At 47.4% G+C, this 20,913-nt stretch overlaps 1 protein-coding gene across 9 annotated transcripts in view; it reads left to right on the top strand.

The window, feature by feature from the left end:
- The window catches only part of CEP112 (centrosomal protein 112), a 418,686-nt gene extending 398,311 nt beyond the window's left edge, over positions 1-20,375 (top strand). For all 9 annotated transcript variants that reach the window (XM_059998183.1, XM_059998182.1, XM_059998189.1 and 6 more), the window contains 3 exons: positions 15,123-15,224; positions 18,614-18,678; positions 19,973-20,375. In XM_059998183.1, coding sequence (XP_059854166.1) covers positions 15,123-15,224; positions 18,614-18,678; positions 19,973-19,976 — 171 coding nt within the window. In that variant the 3' untranslated portion in view covers positions 19,977-20,375. The remainder of the gene's footprint in view (positions 1-15,122; positions 15,225-18,613; positions 18,679-19,972) is intronic.
- Positions 20,376-20,913: the final 538 nt, after the last annotated feature.

Genomic DNA, 20,913 nt, shown 5'->3' on the forward strand with positions numbered 1-20,913 from the left:
TGCTTCATGTAACTGAGAAGCAGTGGAGGCTTAACCCAGTTACTCAAGTTATGTGACCAGAAGCCGGTTGCTCTCGCTCCGTTTTCAAGCTGCGTTTCCTTATCGTCGGCTCCAGCCCCAGCAAGTTTTCTTCCTCGTGGTTGTGAGAGGACTGCTAGTTCCTGGTCCAGGCTCAAATCACAGAAGAGAAAGCTCCTTTCATAGCAGCTCCTTTGTCACTGGCCTGAACTCCAGTCCTAGTAGGGACCTGGCGCAGCTGGCAGGGGAAAGGCAGCTCATGCCTGGGGACTGGGTTAGTGAAGCCAAGCATCGCCTGGGGCCCGAGGGCCCTGGTCCTGGGGCTGCACGAGTAAGAGAAATCCAGCCGTTTCCAGGTGCTGGGCCTTGGCCACTAAGGAGCCTCCTGTCCTTACCTGTGTTGTCTGAGCAGCTTGCGAGGTCTGGGCTTGCCAGTGAATAAAAGGCCAAGTGACACAGCAGGTGGGGGTGGAAACGCCCATAGTGTGGAAACAGAAGCTGTTAAAATCGAGGTGGTATCATGGACTGGTTATCGTATCCACCTAGAATTCATATGTTGAAGCCCTAAGCCCCAGTGTGATAGGACCTGGAGATGGAGACGTTGGGAGGTGATTAGGTCGTGGGTGGAGCCCTCTGGATGGGATTAGTGCCCTTGGAAGAAGAGATGTGAGAAATGGCGTTCTCTCTCCACCCTGTGAGAACCATGGCCGTCTGTAGGTCATGAGGACAGCCCTCGCGGAACCCGACCCTGCTGGCACCCTGATCTTGGACTCTCCGGCCTCCAGAGCTGTGAGAAAGAAAGGCCCGTTGTTTAAGCCGCCCAGTCTCGAGGATATTATTGCAACAGCCTGAGCTAAGACAGGTGGGAACCAAGAAGCCAAAGGTATCAGGACGGCTCCTCTGTGTGGACGCTGAGCCCTGACAGCATCAGCGGGGCTGAGAGAAAAGGCTCTGCTGGAACTCTCCATCAGCCACACATTGTAACCATTTCATCACAAGTCCTGTTATTTCACCTCCCGAAAGTCACCTCAGTTCTGTGCATCTTTTCCATCCGCCTCACGTCTCTGTCCTCCACACTGCCACCTTTGTTGGAACCCTGATCACCTTGTGTTCAGGTGAAACAGCCTCTCCCTCCTTGGCCTCCCTGCCTCTCCCCTCTGAGTAATTTCCTTAAGTGCTGCTGTCATCGCGCTTCCCTGCTTGAAAATATATGCCTGGCTCCCACTCGCTGAGCGGACTTCTCTGCCAGACGTCTGAAGGTCTCTGTAGTCTGGGTTAATTGACTGTCTACTGTTTCTTCTAAGCATTCCTTGACGTCTCCAGTCGGGCCCTCGGCTGGGTGGGCTCTGGGCATCCACACCTGCCGCACTCATTTTTCCCTTGACTCGTGCTTTCTTTCCCTTTTGCCTGGAATTGCCTTTCACCGAACCTTTGCCCATCCAACTGCAGTTCACCTTTGGGCGCTCACCTTCTCCCTCAGTCCTTCCCAAACAGTGCCACGCCACAAAGAGCTTCTTCTTGACCCCAATTTCTGTTATACTTAGTTTCCCCGTAGCTGTTTGTGGGCTAATTTTGTTTCCAAGGAAATGGTAAACTCTCTGAAGACAGTGTTTAATTCGTCCTTGTCCCCCCGCCACATACACAGAGCACAGACTAGCGCTGGTGACCTGCTAGGCGCTCAACACTGGACAGGACAGGATAGGTAAAGAGGGACCCACTGGCGCAAGGTGTGTGTCCAGTCCTGGGCACGCCATAGGCTGGTCTTCCTTGAAGCAGCCCCACCCGTCCTAGGAGGCTCCCACCTAACCGCCCACCAGGCTCTACCATCCCGCTGGCCTGGAACCCTTTACATTAAGAGGAGATTGCTCCAGGGACCCTGAGATGGCGGATCCGTGGCCTCCACGCCTACCACCAGCCACCCTTTGATATCCCGTTGCTGGTCCCTAGACAGCGTGCTGGCCTGCGCCTCTCCCAGCTTCTTAGGGACAGTCACCACCTGCGATCCAGAAACACAGTCGAGCTACACCATGAATAGATTAAATTTAAAATTCCAGACGAGTCTTCCAAAGGTTCCCATTCCGTCAAACATTTAATTGCCTTAAGGGACATATATTAGCTTAAATTCACAACAGCCCTTCTATTTCCAAGATCACTGGACCAAGGTCTCACAAGGCCACTGTTAGGACAGGGACTTGGGCTCATCTGTCTGACTATTTAAAATCTTCGTCAGGCCAGAGGAAGCGAGATTAATTTTCTCAAAGAAAATCTTTGAGGAAAAGATTTTCTCAAAGTTGCAAAAAAAAATCGTTCACATAATGCAAGATAAAATAGTATCCTTACCCCAAATCTTAGCCTTGCAGCTGCCAACGTCGGTTTTAAATCCACATGGGAGGTAAAGAGAGGGGATGGAATTGCTCCGGAGCCCTCAGTTACCACTTGGCCCTCAAGCTGCACAGACAGAGGCTTCTGATAGCAGCCTCCAGTGGTTGGAAATAAAGCACACACAGACCTTCGAGAACTCCACCCGAGTAAGAAAAGACCCTTTCTGCTTGTTTTCACGTATAAATAAGGTAGTTAAAATTTTCACCGTAGTATGTTTTACCTTGAGGGCCAATAAACACAAAGAACGACAGTGTTAGTCATCATTAGTCGTAATGTCAGAACGCAATGTGCAGGGTCTTTCTAATTTTAGAGAGTGATTTTTCTCTGCCATTGAAGTCAAGAAAAAAGCTGTCCCACAGAGGATCGCACAGCCCTCTGCCACCAGTGACAGTGGAGAGCTTTCTTCTTTGTCTCTTTTACTCTCTGCCATGAATTCTTCTCAGACATCATCAGAGTATGTTTCTCGATTTCAGTACATTTTTAATATGAAAGCAATGTCTTCCGACTGAAAGAACAAAAGCTTCCTGCTCTTGATTTGACCTTTGTTGGTTTGATGTGTTTTAAAAAAGATCTGGGCAACAGTTTTACAAAGAACGCCCAGAGACATTCCTGGAAAAGCAACTGAAAATAATGATGAAAAAGACTAGGAGAGGAGGCTTCTCGCTCAGCCTGACGCACGGCTGCTCTCCCCACACAGTCTCTTAAGGCCGTGGTGGTTTTGTCTGAGTCAGGAGCAACTCACTGAAGTTTTTTAAAGATACTTTAATGGGACTGTTTCTAACAGAAATTTTACTTTCACATCTGTCCAAGTGAACCAAGCCAAGTTAATATTCATTACTGATTTATCTGATTTGTAAAAATAGAAACCCCAGCCTCTTTTTAACTTTCTTTGGCCACACGGCATGGCATGCGGGACCTTAGTTCCCCAAGCAGGGATTGAACCTGTGCCCTCGGCAGTGAAAGAGCTGAGTCCTAACCACTGGACCTCCAGGGAAGTCCCTGAAATGCCAGCCTCTCTTGAAAGCCTGAAAGTGGACCGCTCTCTGGCCCGCCATTTCCCCATCTCACCTAGCACAGGTGTGGTGCTGGTCATGTGAGCCCAGGCATATGTCTTCGGGTGTGTTCTGCTTCCTGCGGCCTCCAGCCTGCATAAGGGGCTTGCAAAGATGCCTTATGTTGGCAAAAAAATCCGTGTAATATTTTCACACTTCAGACAAATAATGTAATCTTATTTTTATAATCTCCAGTAAAACATAGCACCTACCCTCAGGGAGCCCGCAGCCTATGGGAAAAAGCAGTATGTAATCAATAATTACAATTTATGTGATAATGAGGTAAAAGCAGGGGCGCTGGGGTAAGGAGGGCCTCGCTGTGGGTGTCGGCTCAGCTGCTAATTAATTAGCTGTGTGACTGTGGGTAGAATAGGAACCTCTCTAGGCCTATTCCTCCATGCATAAAAAGCCATAAGTGGACCACATGGAGCTGATTGACAGGGAGATTAAATAAAGTATGATACACTACGCAGAAGACGGCACCTGATGCATGGAACACACCGGGTAAAGGTCATCGTTGACGGCGATGGTGATGATGACGGTCACAACTGTTAGATGCACAAGGTTTGCGGCATCTTAGAGGAGGGAATGGTTACCTTGACCGCAAGGCTGAGGACGGGGGTCCTGGAGCAGGTTCCGTGTGAGAGCATCAGGGAGCAGAAGGGGCACGGGACAGCGTGTGCAAAGAAAGGCACGAGGCGCAGAGTGGGTGGGGTTCTGGGCAGAGACGCAGGTCGTTACTGGAGCACAGATGTCCTGGGAAGTCAGGCCCAGGTCAGCTTGAGAAGGTCCTTGGATGACCCGTGCCGGGGACGTCGTTCTTCAGCTACAGCTAAAAAAACCATGGAAGTACTTTTATGATGGGGGAGAGAGGGCTGGGCGGTCAGGTCCGCCTTTCAGGGAAACGGGCCGGCAGCGCAGAGTCAGCTGAAGGGAAATCTGGAAGCAGGGCGGCTGCAGTAGGCTCCCTGTCCTGTAGTAGAAGTCAAGATGCAGTAGCCTCCAGTCAGAGACCTGAGATTTCCCATCATCTACCGCGTGGATCCTGACCGTACAGCCTCCACGTGGCTCCCTCAGCTGCTGCCCCTGCACGACCTCCATCCACAGCAGACGCCGGCCCCCGCCGGCGTCCCTAAGTGCCGCACACGTCACCTCTGTGCTTCCCACTCTCCCCTCCGCCAGCAGCTCCTGTCCCTTTCGTCCACCTAGAAAGCATCCGGGTCAGATTCCATCACCTCTGTAGAGACTTCCGTCCCCTGCTTAGAGGTGATCAGTCGGCCCTGCTCCTGTCCGGGGCCTGTCACACTCCAGTCGTGCCCTTTCTGCACGTCTCGTGGGGACAGTGTAAGCTTCCAGGGGACAAAACCCGTCTCACACTCACTCTGCTCCCCACGCAGAGCTGTGCCGGGTCGCCAGCCGTCACGCTGGCTGGACACACACCCTGACCGTCATCGCTCAGAAAGCCTGTGCGACGTCTTGATGACTCCACATTCCCTAACTTTTGATTGAACGGAAATTCCTCGTACCTCTGCCGTGTGAAGGCAGAGCTTAGTCGGTGACCGTTGACATGGTGTTTTGAAGCTTTCTGCTCTGAGGCTGCGGGGCCTCGGTTCCCATCAGCTGGGAGGTGAGGGGACTCGTGCACAAAATCCTCATTCTGCTCACTGGAGCCGCCTGCGTGCATCCCGGGCGCACCGTGGGACAGTGACCGCCGTCGTGTTCCTACTTTGTGTTTTGTGTAGAACGCCGTATCTGGCAAGACAGGCCTCCTTAAACATAGGAGGTAATTGGTGCTTTGAGGGAGAGATTTAACTTATTTATAATTGTCAGGAGTTTAAAAATGCAGGAAAGAAAGAGCAGTCATGGCTTGCCTATTTTGAAAGATGCCCTCGAACCAGTTCAAAAAACCTCTGACTAAATCAGGTATTTTGCACGATATCTAACTGAAGGTTAGATCTGGGCACTTCTAGTGTAATTTTTGCTTTAAAAATAGGAAGCAACGTGTTTAGCGCTGATTGCCTCTTGAACTCTGTTGGTAGCATCGCTGCTCACCAGCATCTCTGATGACTGGCAGGCTAGCTGGGCGGCCCCGTTTCGTGCGAGGTGGCGGCGTGCCAGGGAGACGACAGAGGTGGCCTTGGCCTCCCGGCAGCATCTGATGTCTGACGGCTCTCCCCTCCTCACTTGCACCCACCTCTCTGGCCATCCCGGTCCTAAACGTTGGTGCCTCCTGTGCATAAGTCTTCGCTCCTGGGAGATTCCTGGTCTCTCTCTCCCCCTGCAAGGAGCCCCCTTTCCCCGGCTTCTGCGTCCTCCACTGGCTCAGTGGTCCTCAGGTGTCCAGGCCCGGCTTCCTCATCAGCTGTGCTCGTGCCTATCTCCCGGGCACCTGAAACACAGTAAATGCGAACCCAAACCAGGCCTTCTCTTCCCCCCGTTCTCACTCTTCTTGGCACACGGCTGAGACGTAAATTCTCAGTCGACTCACCTCGTGCTTTTATTTTTCACAAGCCACTCAGTCGTCAGCTTCTGTGATACGAGGTCCCCACAGCCGTCACCCTACAACAAGAACGTCTCCTGATCCCTGCACCACGGCTGTCCCCTGAGTCCCAGGCCACCTCCCCTCCTGAGCTCCTTTACAATATTTCCGGATAATTCCTCCTCCCAGGAATGAGGAGTTGGCAGTTTCCATCGTGGTTCTCGCTGGGAGCCTGCGTCTGCATCCACGACGTGGGTAGGATAATATCTCCCTCCCAAAGTTTATGTAAGGATTAAATAGAACCTTCACGACGTGTGGAAGGTTATCTGTCAGCTCCTTAATACAGTGCCTGGTGTCTGTCAGATGTTCCTAAGCGGTGCTTTCTCTTATACTTTCTGTACTTTCTACGCCATTAAATCTAAACTTTACTGCCCGCCGTGATTTCAAGGTCCCACCTCCCTATTCAAACGTATCTTCGTTCACAGTATTACTGAGCACCTACCGTGTACCACGTGTTCCAACCTCACTTCAAGGTACAAAGAGGAAACATCCAACGGAGCCCAGACCCCGCGTCCGCCTTACTGAATACCAGTCTCACTGCATAGGTCTTCCTGGCCTTTTATTCACAAAGTCGGTTACACGTCTCGGGTGTCTCCCCCTGCCCTTGGCTGGGGTTTTGCTCCTCCGTCCATGGACACCCCCTTTTCAGGAAGGGCTGATCGACTCTCCCTCTGGGAGGAAATCCAGACAGTAAACAAAAGGGAAAAACGCGTGTCTTCCCGCGGGCGTTCTCTCCAGACCCTTTCAGGGACGTACCTTTTGACGTAAAGTGGACAGTTTGCCGTCCTCTGACGCGTGTGAACTTGCCTTCCACGTGCCCACGCACCTCGCCGCACGGACTACCCACCTTCGGGTGAATCTCTGAGATCACTTTTGATCTTGGCAGCCCCGTAGGTACTCTGGACCTTCTGAAGGTCCTGTCATCTTAAGACAAAGACTGGCTTAACACCCACAGTTGTGTGCGCTGAGGTTTTGATTCGTTCATTCACTCAGCAAATACTAAGGAGGCGCTGCCACAGGCCAGGCAGTGAACTGGACGCCCGAGCTGAAGGAGTCAGCCAGCCGGACACCGTCCCCGACCTGCAGTGTCACAGTCTAGGGCAGGGGTCGGCCTGCTTTCTGCCAAAAGCTAGACAGAAAAGGTTTCAGGCTTTGTGGGCCACAGGGTCTCTGTGAAGAGCCCTCAGCGAGGTCATGGCCAAGTAGCCACATGGATGATACGCAAACAAACGCGCGTGGCTGTGTCCCAATAAAACTTCATTCCCCAAAAATAGCTGGTGGGGGCTGCGCTGGTGGCGCAGTGGTTGGGAGTCCGCCTGCCGATGCAGGGGACGCGGGTTCGTGCCCCGGTCCGGGAGGATCCCACATGCCGCGGAGCGGCTGGGCCCGTGAGCCATGGCCGCTGAGCCTGCGCGTCTGGAGACTGTGCTCTGCAGCGGGAGAGGCCGCAACAGTGAGAGGCCCGCATACCTCAAAAAAAAAAAAAAAAAAATAGGTGGTGGGCCGGATTTGGTCTGCAGTCCAAAATTTGCTGACCCCTGGTTGAGCAGATGCATCACATAAATGCAGGTTAATATTTTGCACGTTCTGCCTTGTTTCAATAGGAGTGTTTTGGGTGCGGGTGACAGAAAAGGCAGCCCAGGCAGAAGAGTCCAAGGATAGGCTGACTCCTGATCAAGGGCTGGTTTCAGGCTCTCCAGTCTCAGCTCTTCCTCCTCTGGGCTGGCTCCACTCTGTCACCTCTAGCTTCTGGGCAGCAAGATGGCTTGTCACACCCGAGTGACATCCCCCGGTGAAGTCCAGCAGGGAATGCAATGCACTGTTGGCACTGCACTCCGTACCCCCAGCGCCACCGTCCCAAGACCCCGCTTCCGCCCACCACCTCCCAGGCTTTCCGACCCCTTCCGACCCTTCAGAAGCCCAGTGTCTTTGTAATGTTCTCTACTGACCCCCCGCTCACCCTCCCTCAGAGTGTGGACTGGACTCCAAAATTCTCTCTTGTAATTTCGCCCTCCCCACCAGTCAAACTCAGTTTTCTTTCTGGCCTTCAACTCAGCCATAGAAGGACGGGGTTCTGCATGAACTAACCCACAGTGAATAGGAGCGTCTGGTGATGTCCCTTAACCCTCCCACAGATTTCTGCTTGGGAGGGATCCAGGCTGGGTGGGTGGTCTTGAGCTGGGATCCCTCCCTGAAATCATTGATCAGGGAGCACTTGTTCCCCACCTGCAGCGAGGGTCTGAGAAAACCCGTGGACACAGCAGTCACTCTTGTGGCTTGGCTAAATAATACGGCTCAAAAGCAGATAAGTCGTGCTTCCAGACGCATGTAGGTTATTTCTATTGTACAATGAGGATTCATTTGCAGTCGATTCTGAATCCATAGAGGCTTCTGGTCATGATGTCCTTTCTCAGTCAGAGGCCAAACGGAGCCCTCAGGCTAAGCACAGACACACGCAGATAATCAGCCGAAAGTCTAAAAGATTGGCTACATGAAATATATACTTCAATTTAATTCGTGACTTATATGCATAATAATATAATGAAATACGTTACATGCGTATAACCTCCATTATATGCTGTAGTGATGTTTATTGAACTTGACTAAGTGCCGCTGTTGTAAAAATCATACATGTATTGAATCCTCTAGTCCTCACAGTAGCCTTGAGAAGTTTTCATTCCCATTTTCCTGATAAGGAAACAAGCACAGAGAAGTTAACCTTCCCAGGGCACGCAGTTTAGAGGCACAGCCCAGATTCAGTCCCCGACGTTTCTCTTCCAGAGTCTGGGCTCTTAACCCCTAGGCGTTACTGTACTGAGTTAAAGGCAGGTGGCAGCCGTCTGCCCTTGTACAGGAAGGCTCTGCTGGGTCATGTCACGGGGCACCCCTGTGCCTCGAACACTCGGCGGTGATGGGTAAAATACAAACAAAGCAGAAGATGTATTTGGTATTGAAAGCGTGATGAGCACGTGTGTGGCTGGAAGCGGATCAGAACCCCAGAGTGGTGGGTGAAGCTGAAGCCTCCGGGACGGGATCCCAAGCCCGACAGCAGGCAGAGGCGGCTGGGAGGAAAGGCCCGGGGACGGAGATGCAGAAAGGGCTCTTGCTGGTGAGTGACAAGAGACTGGGTCGCAGCTGGAAAGCCAGGCTGGTGTGGAGACTGTGGACCTCCGTCACCTGCCCGTAACCAGGGCCGTGGCTTCTCCAAGGCTGGAAGGCAGCGACCCAGACATAGCCACATCAGGGTCTTGGGAAGCTGCCCCGGCTGGGTGCCTGGACCTACAGCAGCCCTGAGAGCACCACAGAGCAGGACCCGCCAGCATCCCGAGTCCAGGTGGAGGCAGTGGCACGACCCCCCATGAGACAAGAAGGAACCATCAGAGAAACACGAGAAAGGCCCTGGTGAGAACAGGCACCCGGGCACTTGGTGAATAAACTCAAAGCAGGCTAAGCTGTCTGATGTTGCAGACGTGGGGAGACTCTCTGGGGAGACCGCGGGGTGAGAGACGTTTAAGGGCCAACTGGGTGGGACCTCCTTGGCCACGTAAAGGATTTTGATTTTCACTTTAAAGATGGAGCAAATTTGACTCGAAAAGCAAAACCAACATACGGGCATTGCAGTAGTTGGGGGCAAACTGAGGCACCGTGGACGGGGATGGGCCAGTGGAGAGGCAGCTAGGAGGTGACATCAACTCTAAGAGTCCTTACGGTTCCTTGGCGCTCTGCCGAACTGACCCCACGGGGCTTGGTTGGAACGCGCTTTGTAAAGTAACACTAGGCACTGTCACTCTGCTGACCCCGCCGACACGTGTGAAAACCCGCAGGATTTCCCAGTGGCGACTCAGCAACTGGCCTCCCCGCGGCTCAGCTCTTGGAAAGTGAGTCTGGTATTGGCTGCACTGGCACCTGTGATAAAATATCGTGTGTTTGCGACCCCGTCCCTACGTTGTTTGTACAGAGCTACTCACTTCCGTCTCATTGTTTTTACGGTAGGAGGTTGACGTATTTGCTGTAGTTTGGACGTCCTGACATGACTAATTGATGCAGGGCCACCAGACATGTGTTACTTCTCCCTTCCATATTTTTAATGAAATGATAGAGTTCCAAGGTTCAACCTTTTCTTCAACATCACTTTGAATTTTTCTCTGCAGACACCCTCTTGGTTCAGGTCCACTTCATGCACTCCTATTTATCACATGAGTATTTATCTGATTATACAGGATGTGAACTTTACTCCATTGTGATGCTGAACTCCAGGTCTGAGGTTCTTGGTCTTCATAGTCTATTTTTTTTTTTTTTTTTTTGCGGTACGCAGGCCTCTCACTGTTGTGGCCTCTCCCGTTGCGGAGCAAGGCTCCGGACGCACAGTCTCAGCGGCCATGGCTCACGGGACCAGCCGCTCCGCAGCATGTGGGATCTTCCCGGACCGGGGCACGAACCTGCGTCCCCTGCATCTGCAGGCGGACCCCCAACCACTGCGCCACCAGGGAAGCCCTTCATAGTCTATTTTTAAAGTCAAAGGGAATACTGTCAGTGCTGTGCCTTCGAGGGAAAGGTGGGCGGTCTGTGGCCAGAGGCAAGCACAGCCCTCCCTGTTCACGTGGGTACCAGGTTATACATACGCCGCTTCCACTCGGCTTACATTACAGGAGCGTCACTGTTTGTCGTGATGTCCTGAGTTTCCTAATCTTCCTTTCCTAAAGGAAAGAAGATGGAAATGGAGAGAGAAGTAACCATTGTGGAGAGAGGGAAGCTGTGTCTATTGGGTGGGATGCTGGAGGGACGAGGAATAGCGGATAGTTCTACACGGTGCTTCTCGAGGGCAGTGGGAAGGGTGAGGTGGGACGGAAATTCCTTCCAAGAAGGACTCAAGCGAGAACGACCTTTGAATTCTTCCGCATTTCATAAACATCATGCACTAATACAGTTGGACACTGTATGTGAATAAGATTTAATATTCAAATCTAATAGTAAAATAGATTTACATGTAAACAATTTTGACCTCCCTTAGTTTGTATGCCCATCAAACCCTTTGCTTAGATCAACTCAACTTCCCCTTGTTTCTTGCCGGGTTAACAGCCAGAGGGGGAAGGCAGGGAGGAGGGAGAGGGGCACGGTTAGCAGTTAGCAGTTAATAGTCTGCACTTAGTCTGTAGACAAATGTCATCATTCCCTCATTATTTCCCCTCAAACACATCCTGGGACAGACGTGGGGACAGAAAAATAGTAGCGGGAGTCAAAAGTGATAAACAGAAAAAAAAAAGTGATATACAGGACTATATGCTAATTCTTTCCTTCCTCCTTCTCCTTTTGCTGTGGAACAAACTTAGATATATCCTTCACTGGTCGGACTTTAAAATGTGTGCTTATGTGGGGGATTTGCGGAACTTTTGTTTTAGGTCAGTATGTGTACTGCATTTGTACAGATGTTTAAAAATTAGTCTTATCATAAATGCTTGGTAAATTAAAATTTTAAACCAATGGGAAAGTATAGGGAAAACATACCATATTGGAACCAATTGTTGTTGGCACTGTTGTTATTGTTGTCATTAAAAAAATTAAATAAATAGAGCAAAGATCAGCTGGATGTCTGGAAGGCTGTCCCCTGGCCCCTGTTGCGCTAGGGAGAGCACAACTGTGCAGTGGATGAAACTGCTCTAGCTGGTGGTGTCTGTGAAGGAAACCCGTCAGCATGTGGGAAGATTGTGTGAGAAACTGCAGAGCACAGTGGCTAAGAATATGTGCTGGAGGGTCAGACTGCTTGAGTTCAAATTTGTGCTTACCTCATTGGGTTGCCAGAGGGATTAAACACTTCTTAAAATACTCAGAATTGTAACCGGCACATAGAAAGTACTCAATAAACGTTTGCTGGTAGTAACGTCATTAACCTCATAAGTAGAGTAAAACGGATTGGTTAAAGTTTTCCATGACTTTATTAAAGTCATAGGCGTCTGCTTGGTATAATGATGATTAAATTCAGGATTTGGGTTTAAGGATTCAGGATAGTAATATTTTCCTGAGTGATAGTCTCACCCACAGGAGAGGTAATGTCGGATTTTCCAAGGGCCCATTTTAAGTTCACTCAGATTCACCAAAATCATAAAAACAAAGAAGAAAGGGATAGACAGAAAGTAGAAATAGCAAGATCCTCTAAAAGTTGGGGAGTATAGCGTACTGAATTTTAAAAGTGGTGCAAGGGATGGTGGTGATCAATGAATGACCTTGCTCACGCACAATTTTCTGCTGTCTGCGACTCGCCTCCAGTAGAGGGAGACCATCAGGTGTGAAAAGTGAAGTGGGAAAAAAAGAGAGTCCAGAGAAGCTATGAACATTAACTAAAGAGCTTCAGTACTTGGCCCTGATCTCCAACATAGCTGAAAACTAAGAGCAGGTGGGCCCCAAGAACAAACGAAATAATAGGTTTGATCAAAGGGTGTTGATGACAGCAAAACTGAACCACAGCTGTGGCCTGCCCCAGCTTACTCCCCACCTCAGCATTCAGAAAATTGCTGGTTCCATTCAAAAATGAAATTTAAATTTTTTTTAAGAAAAAGGAACGAGGTTAAGAGCCTTGCTAGATTAAGAGAGAGAGAAAGAAGGAGTGGAAGCAAAAAGCAAATTAGAACATAGATCTAATGGGAAATTACCCAAGCAGTAAGGAGAAGGTTCAGACAAATTACAGTTCTTTGAAACCAAAACAGTTCTTCATAATGTCAAAGCATTTACAAAACACATTGACATATCTCTCTGTCAAGGAAAAAGGTGGGGAGAGAGAGAAGAAGAAGAGAGATGTGTTTAAAGATGATATAATTCAACAAAGATGAGAAGTGATTTCTCAGAGTTTAGGAAGAAAGGTAGTCAAAATCAAGAGATTACAGAGATTGAAACCATATTAGAAGAAACAAAAATGGGAAAATCATAACTGAAAACATCTAAGGAAATACGGTGATCACACAAAATAAAATGAAAATAGAAAACAGATATAAATTGATAAGAAAGTAAAATAATAGAGAAGATTGTAAATATGGAAGATTGTCAAAGAAGAGCCAACACATGCAAAATCTCTGTTCCTGAAGAAGAGAACAAATAGAAAAAAAATCATATATAACATGAATATATGTAACTATTGATATAATAGAAAACAATTCTAACAGAAGAAGCTTTTCTTCAAAGAATTGAATATAAAGATAGAAAGAGGGACTTCCCTGGTGGCACAGTGGTTAAGACTCCATGCTCCCAAAGCAGGGGGCCTGGGTTCGATCCCTGGTCAGGGAACTAGATCCCACACGCATGCCGCAACTAAGGAGCCCTCCTTGCCGCAACTAAGACCCAGTGCAACCAAATAAATAAATAAATAAATTTTTTTTTTAAAAGATAGAAGGAGCACACACATTGTCTCAGGAAAATTGATATAGAATCATTAATACAAAAACATATCCCAGTGAAGTTACCTAATCCAGGGAAAAATAAAATCATATGGACATCCAAGCAGAGAAAGAAAGTCACATTCAACATGGAAAAAAAATTAGCCTAACTTCAGACTTCACCATAGCAATGCCAGAAGACATTGAGGAAACACCTCCAAAGTTCTGAGAGAAAGAACGTGGGACAGAAGCATTTTTATACCCAGACAAGTTATATTTCAAATGGACAGGCAGAGGGCAGACATTCTAAACAAACAGGGATACAAAAAATAGAGCAAACGTGAGTCCTTTTTAAGAGTAGTAGCTCAAAATTTCAGAGCCAGTGATGAGCGATAGAAAAAAAATACTCAATATATAGTAGCCTGTGAGCCCTTGATAAAGGTTGCCCCTAAAGTCTGATTTATAAACCATGTGTTTTACTTTGTGTTTGCCTTTCATTTGAGTCAACTGACAGATGTTACTATTGGACTTACGTCCAAGAAGATAAAATGGGAAAAATCAAATATTTCTTCAGTGGGAGAGATCATTTTTCATCATTTTTGTTTACCCTTTAGGCATAAATCACAAGATTGTAACATACCTGAAAAAAATACTTTGCTAAAAATTTAAAAATTGTGTTCTAGAACATTTGCCATGGGATTGTAGTAGGTAATAAACTATTAGAGCACATTTCCCCCTTAGTTTAGTTTAGTATAAGAAAATTTGGGAATTAAAGGCTAGTCATTTTAAATTATCCTCAGTAAATCCATAGACTTGTCTAACTGAACTCAGTGGCACATATTTTCATAGTCCATTACCTTATTTCCAGGTGTGTCCAATGACTCATTTGTGGGATACACTGCAATTCAGCTTTAATATTTAGTTAAGTCCCACACAGCACATGCAACACAGTGTTGAATTCCATAGCATCTCAGATTAGGAGAAGGAGAAATAAAGAAACAGAGCTGAAGGAGGGCACCAAGACGGACACACTCACATTCGTGCTCCCCCTCAGACACACCTCTTCATCCTGCTGAGGCATATTCCTCCAAAGACTTTTCTTCCACCTTCCTTACCTGTTTGTAGTTGGATGAGCCGCCAGCTTTTCCTTGACCAGCCCAGTGACCATCAGTTAGTTGAGCAAGACCTGGCTGTATTCCAGAGGCAGAGGGAAACTCATGAATCAGAGATGCTCACGATGACAAGGGCCCTCTGGTTTCCTGTATGGGGAGGCTTGGAGACACAGCTGTGCAGATTTTCCTTCACTCGCATCTTCATAATCACATGGTGATATCAAGCACCCAGGTACCTAGACGGTTAGCGGGGAGTGTCTTAGCCAAACAGATGACATACCACGAATTGTCCTCACACACAGCTTAGTATGATCACAACCCACACCCTGATCAGGAAGAGGACGTAGGATTAGCATCGTGTGTACATAATGAGTGGAGAAGAGAGGACAGGTATTTTCCTTATCCAATGCCAAAAACTGTGTCAACGAGGATTTTAAAGAAATAAAGTGCTGGTGCAGGGACTCTCTCTCCCAGATTGACAAGGACAGAGCACCTTGTTCAGTTTGTGTTTCCTCTTATTTCATCTCAGTTGTCTGGTTTCTGACCACATGTAACAAACTTACCTTTGTAATGAATGGACATTATTCTGGGATTTCTTAAATTCAAAACAATCATTTCTGTGGTTAAAAAGATACGCTTTTTTTGTTCATTTTAGATAACTTACATACGACAAGAATATGAAACAAAATTTAAAGGATTGATGCCAGCATCTCTAAGACAAGAACTTGAAGACACTATCTCCTCCCTAAAGTCACAGGTAATTTCTAGAATCAGGGAATTTTCCAAGGGTTTAGATCAGTGGTCCCCAACCTTTTTGGCACTAGGGACCGGTTTCATGGAAGACAGTTTTTCCACAGCCGGTGGGGGGTGCGGGGGGGCGGCGCGGGGGGCAGGGGGATGGTTCGGGTGATAATGTGAGCGACAGGGAAGCTTGCCCGCCGCTCACCTCCTGCTGTGCGGCCCAGTTCCTAACAGGCTGCGGACCAGTACCGGTCCACGGCCCGGGGGGGCTGGGGACCCCTGGTTTAGATGATGTGCATATCTTAATTAATGTTTGTTTCTGAACTGATGCCAGAAATCCATGTGATGTCACAGAACAACCGAGTGCCCAGGATGAATTGTTTTTTGTTTTGTGGGGTTTTTTAGAATTTTTTCTTACTAGCTTAAGAACTCTTTGTCTCGATAAGATTTTCTTAAAAGCATCCTTGAAATTGAAAAGCTCAGTTATGGTTACTTTTATTTACAGTCTGCATTCCAACACAGACTCACCCTTTTATTCTTGGTTCCAGGCCCAAAATGCCATCAGTTAGCACATTGCTAACTCCTTATCATGTGAAAGTGCAGAGAAATAAAAAACATGGCTAAGTTAGAAGCATTTTTACTCTGGTGTATTTTATATGATTGTCAGAGATAACAAGATGCATTTTAGGATCGAGGCAGGATAATGACATGGTATTCAAACAATTCAGTTAAATACTGATATTTCTGCTGAAACGTGTAGTTCTTGGTACAGTAGTTTATAAGAGATAAAATTGACTTCAATTTAGATATTAATTAAAAACTTCCTACATAAGTTTTCTCTAAAACAAGTTTTATATATTGCTGTAAATATTTTATATAGCATTAGTTTTATAGATTCCTGGTTTTTTGAAAAACAAATGTTTTAACTCAACATGAGAAGAAGTTCACATATTCCCATTTCTAATACACTTAGAAATTTAAAACATACTTTTTTCCTGGAAAAGCTCTGCAAGGGAAAGATTTCTTTTCTCTTTGTGCCAAGAACAATGCCTGTCACAGAGTAGGTCCTCAAGAAATTTATTTACGAATGAAACAAATGCTGTAGTTTGATGAAATTCACGTTAGCTCTTTATAATGTATAGGACAGATACGTGGAGCAGATGTTAGCCTGCCTTTTCTGTTCCCCTCAGCAAAAGTCTCTTATCTGAAAATGAAAAGTTCATTACATCAACCCTTATGCTACTGTTAGCTATCGCTTCTGTAGGCTAAGAAGTTTGGCTGTGCTCACTCCTACCTATAAAAATAAGTATGACAGGAGGGTGTTAACTTACAAAGGATCAGGTCGTCTTTATTTACGTGGAAGGCTCTCCTCAAGATGTGGCTTACCCATTCACTTTGTAGGAGGGCTTTCTTAGGGTCAGCTGTGTAGGACCCAGCACCTTCAGAGCAGGTATTTTTAAGAAAAAAAAGAAAGAAAAGAAAGAGAAATCTGATATCCACCTGCAGGGCTTCTGTTATCATTCACATCATTTCACTGTAATAAAAGCCACTCAGCCTCCTAAAACTGGATGTTGACCCAGAAAGAGAGCGCTGCCAGCTGCGTGAGGGCCTCAGAATCGGCAGCTGTGCAGAGGCGCAGCCCACAGAGCCAGCAGACTTAGTTTGAGAGCGCAGGTGCCTGTGTTTTTGAAAATTGTTGGAATTCCAGTGGCAAAGCACGGTGGAGGCAGGGAAGTGGGATCAGCGTAGTCCCTGCATCTGTCAAAGTTATCAGTGGTCCTGTGGGTCACTGGATTAATTGGATAAAATTCAGACCAGGGTGATGTAAAGAGTCAGAAAAGCAGCGGGACCACTTTGATATGTACCCATTTAGAAAAGCCGTGCTCAGGGAGATCAGCTCGGTGCTTTGTGACCACCTAGAGGGGTGGGATAAGGGAGGGTGGGAGGGAGACACAAGAGGGAGGGGATACGGGGATGTATGTATACGTGTAGCTGGTTCACTTTGTTATACAGCAGAAACTAACACACCATTGTAAAGCAATTAGACTCCAATAAAGATGTAAAAAAAAAAAAAAGAAAAGCCGTGCTCCCTCTCTCCAAGCACAGTTTCTACTCTGCCAGCTGTCCTGTCTTGCATAACCATGTTTCAGAATCGACCGTTGCCATGGTTTCAGTTCAGACCAAAGAGACAAGAGTAAAGCTCCAAAGTGATCAAATGCCACTGACTCCTGGTCACGTTAAGCCATAGTGTAAGTGTCCGGAAACTACTTCCAGTGGGTTGTGGAAAGTGCTTTTGAATTTATGCCTGATACAAGTATTTTTAATAGTATAGAAATTCATGCTTCAGGCTAATCCAACCATGCTGTGAAGGTCTGACTGAAGAGACTCTTCTTGACAGCCCAGTTTCCCCCATCCCCAGCCCCTCAGGGGCAGGGGCCACAGGGTGGTACCTGCCAGGATCTCTGGACTAGGCAGTTCCTGTTAGTCACTTCCTGTCATCCTCATGACCTTGGGAACTGGCTGTCGTTCACCCCATTTCACAGATGAGGCATCAAGAGAAAAAGGACCTTTCCTAGCGCTGTGGAGGCCAAGTCAGGAGCTGAACGCCAGTTGGCCTAACTCCAGACAGAGCACAGGCTCTTCCCACGACAAAATACTACCTCTGCAACCTCAGGGAATCCCCGGAGAGATTAAGGTTTCTAGTAGGCAGTAATGTTGTTTCCACTCACTCACTCATTCCTGAAACAGCTAGGGAATGCCAGCTACATGTCCAGCCCTGAAAAAGAAACTGGGGTTACAGAGACGCTCCAACATTATCCCTGCCCCAGGAGAGCTCTCGGGTGTGAGGGAGAGACGTGAAGACAGATCACCAGAAGGCAGTTGGAAAAGTGCTAAGAACAGAACAGGAGAACACAGAGGAGGGGCCGCTGGCTGCCTGGGGCAGGAGGTGATGAGGGGCAGCGCTGGAGGGGGGGCAGAAGAATTCAGGAGCAGAGGTGACCTTGAACCCAACAGTGGACAGTGAATAGGAGGTAGTTGGCCAAGGATTCCCAAGCAGACGATGGCAGATGGCCGCAAAGGGCCAAAGGGCCGCAGAGTAGGAAGGATGCGAGGTGGAAGGTGGTGATGGTGGAAGAGAGGAGATGAAGCGCCCAGGTGGGCCAGGGCCAGGTCCAAACAGCTCTGCAGTGCGGGGTTTGAACTGGGTTCTGTAGCCTCTGATGGAGTGCCAGTGGGGATGGGATGTGATCAAATACAAAACCACAGCATTAGCATTCAACAGATCCTCTGCGTTTTATCTAGAGAGTTGTCTGAATTTAAATAAAATCCGACCAGACACTGTATCTGCACAGTGTCGCCCTGTAAGCCACCTTCACCTCTTCTCACACGAGGTCTCTTTTCTAGGTTAACTTTCTGCAAAAGAGGGCATCCATCCTTCAAGAGGAGCTGATGACCTACCAGTGCAGAAGGTACTGTTGTGGCCAGAATGTCTCCTGAGTAGTTTGTACTGTCTGCACCTGTGGGTCTCCCGGTTGGGTGTTAAAATCCTCATTAAAAATGCGTTGGGGCTTCCCTAGTGGCGCAGTGGTTGAGAATCTGCCTGCCAATGCAGGGGACACGGGTTCGAGCCCTGGTCTGGGAGGATCCCACATGTCACGGAGCGACTGGACCCGTGAGCCACAACTACTGAACCTGCGCATCTGGAGCCTGTGCTCCGCAACAAGAGAGGCCGCGACAGTGAGAGGCCCGCACACCGCGATGAAGAGTGGCCCCCGCTTGCCTCAACTAGAGAAAGCCCTCGCACAGAAATGAAAACCCAACACACCCAAAAATAAATAAATAAATTAATTAATTTAAAAAATTCGTAAACATATCAGTTTTGAAAAAAAAGACTTATTTTTCGTAAAGAGCCTGTCTTGGAGAAGACCCCCTCCTTGTACCATCCAAACGAGATGAGGGTCCGCCAGTGCCTGACAAGGCCGGGCTCACCTGCAGAGTCACGACAGGACGTTGCCTTGAAGCCCAGTTGCAGGGTTAAGGAGACACTGTCTTCCTCTTAAGAGAGTGAGATGGCGTGGTCCTCAGTGTGGTCACCCGCATCTCCAGAGCCCCACATCCCTGGACACTTGGCTCTGTAGCAGATGTTTACCAACCCCAAATATCAATAGATAAACGGCTCCGTGGTGTGCAAACACTGTGCCCCCAGGAGCGCACACCTCGGGGATGCAGGAGACCCTTCCAGTCAAAGGTTCCCAGAGACGTCACTGACATAGATCACATTTACCTGTTCTGACAGCCCTCCTCTTGGTACAGTGAAAGGCTGAACCATTTAGTTGGCACTGGATTAAAAGTAAAAACTTTGGATACACAGTACCATGTATAAAATAAACAACAAGGACCCCAGGGGACTATAGCGCAGGGGACTATATTCAGTATCTTATAATAACCTACAATGGAAAAGAATCGAAAAAATATGTACGGAGATGTATTTGAATCACTTTGCTGTACACCTGAAACTAACACAACATTGTAAATCAGCTATACTTCAGCTTTCAAAAAGTAAAAACTTTGAGACTCATTCACCTTTCAAAAGATTCTTGGTACAGATAGGGCTTGATCCCTTATGGGTGTCAGTGATGAAATTTTGATATCAAATATACTTTTTAGCCTCTCTCCAGCTCCTCCTGAGTTAGAACATATTTTGTTATGGACGTGCCCGTTAAACCTAGAGAAGGTTGTAACTTTGGGGTTTTTGATCTTCAGGTAACCACGTGGTGACATACCTGAGTAACCCAGGAGAGTGGGATGGATCTAACCGTCGGGACAGAGCTTTGGATTTCTTCCCACAGGTTTGAAGATTTGGATGTTGTAAAGTAAATTGTGAGATTAATGGCGTTTTTTAATACTTAAATGTAATTAAGATCATAAAAACATGCATCACTCATACACTAACGGGGTGGTTTTATTTGCGTCTGCCTACATTATTTTTTTTTAACATTCCTTTATTTCTGATTTCCATATCTGTGTGCGTTTGAGTGTGTACTGAGAACTGCTTATATTGGGAAAAGAAATGATTTCTTGCGATGCCTTGTTAATGCCTTTACATAGAATTTTACCAGTTGCAGCTGATCAAAATCACGTTTGTAGAATCATATAAAAATTTAACGCTTACATTGTTTTCGTGTTCATGTTCATATATTATTAAAATATTACTTTGTATTTTCAGTTTTATTTCTACTTTTTAATTGCACCTCGTTTGCTAAAATAAATATGACATGGCAGTCTTTCCCTAGAATATACTGACCATCTCAAATTGTGCTACGGGAAGAAATACCTGTGTCATGTCAGAAATCAAACCCATAAGTAGTGCATTTATTTAGAACAAAAGTCACTGAGTCACCTGACGTCAGTCCAGGTATTTGTCATGTTGGTTGTCAGTCTCATCTGGGACCAGAGGCAGGATAGGGTACGAATTTTATGTAGCAGCTCCGGTTTTATTGTTACTTGCTTGATCTCTGATTTTGTGGTTGTGGTTTAATTATGATATCAATTGACGCTCCTTAAGGAAGCCTGAAAATGTCAAGATGTGTTGGGAGGATACTCAGCACACCAGCAAGTGATGACAGAAGGAGCTTTGCTCGGTCCTGTTTTCCTTGTGGAGAGAATTTGGTGTTGGCTCCCAAGGCTGGGTGTTTTCAGTCCCC

Source organism: Delphinus delphis, chromosome 19, assembly GCF_949987515.2.
Source record: "Delphinus delphis chromosome 19, mDelDel1.2, whole genome shotgun sequence".
NCBI classification, from domain to species: domain Eukaryota; kingdom Metazoa; phylum Chordata; class Mammalia; order Artiodactyla; family Delphinidae; genus Delphinus; species Delphinus delphis.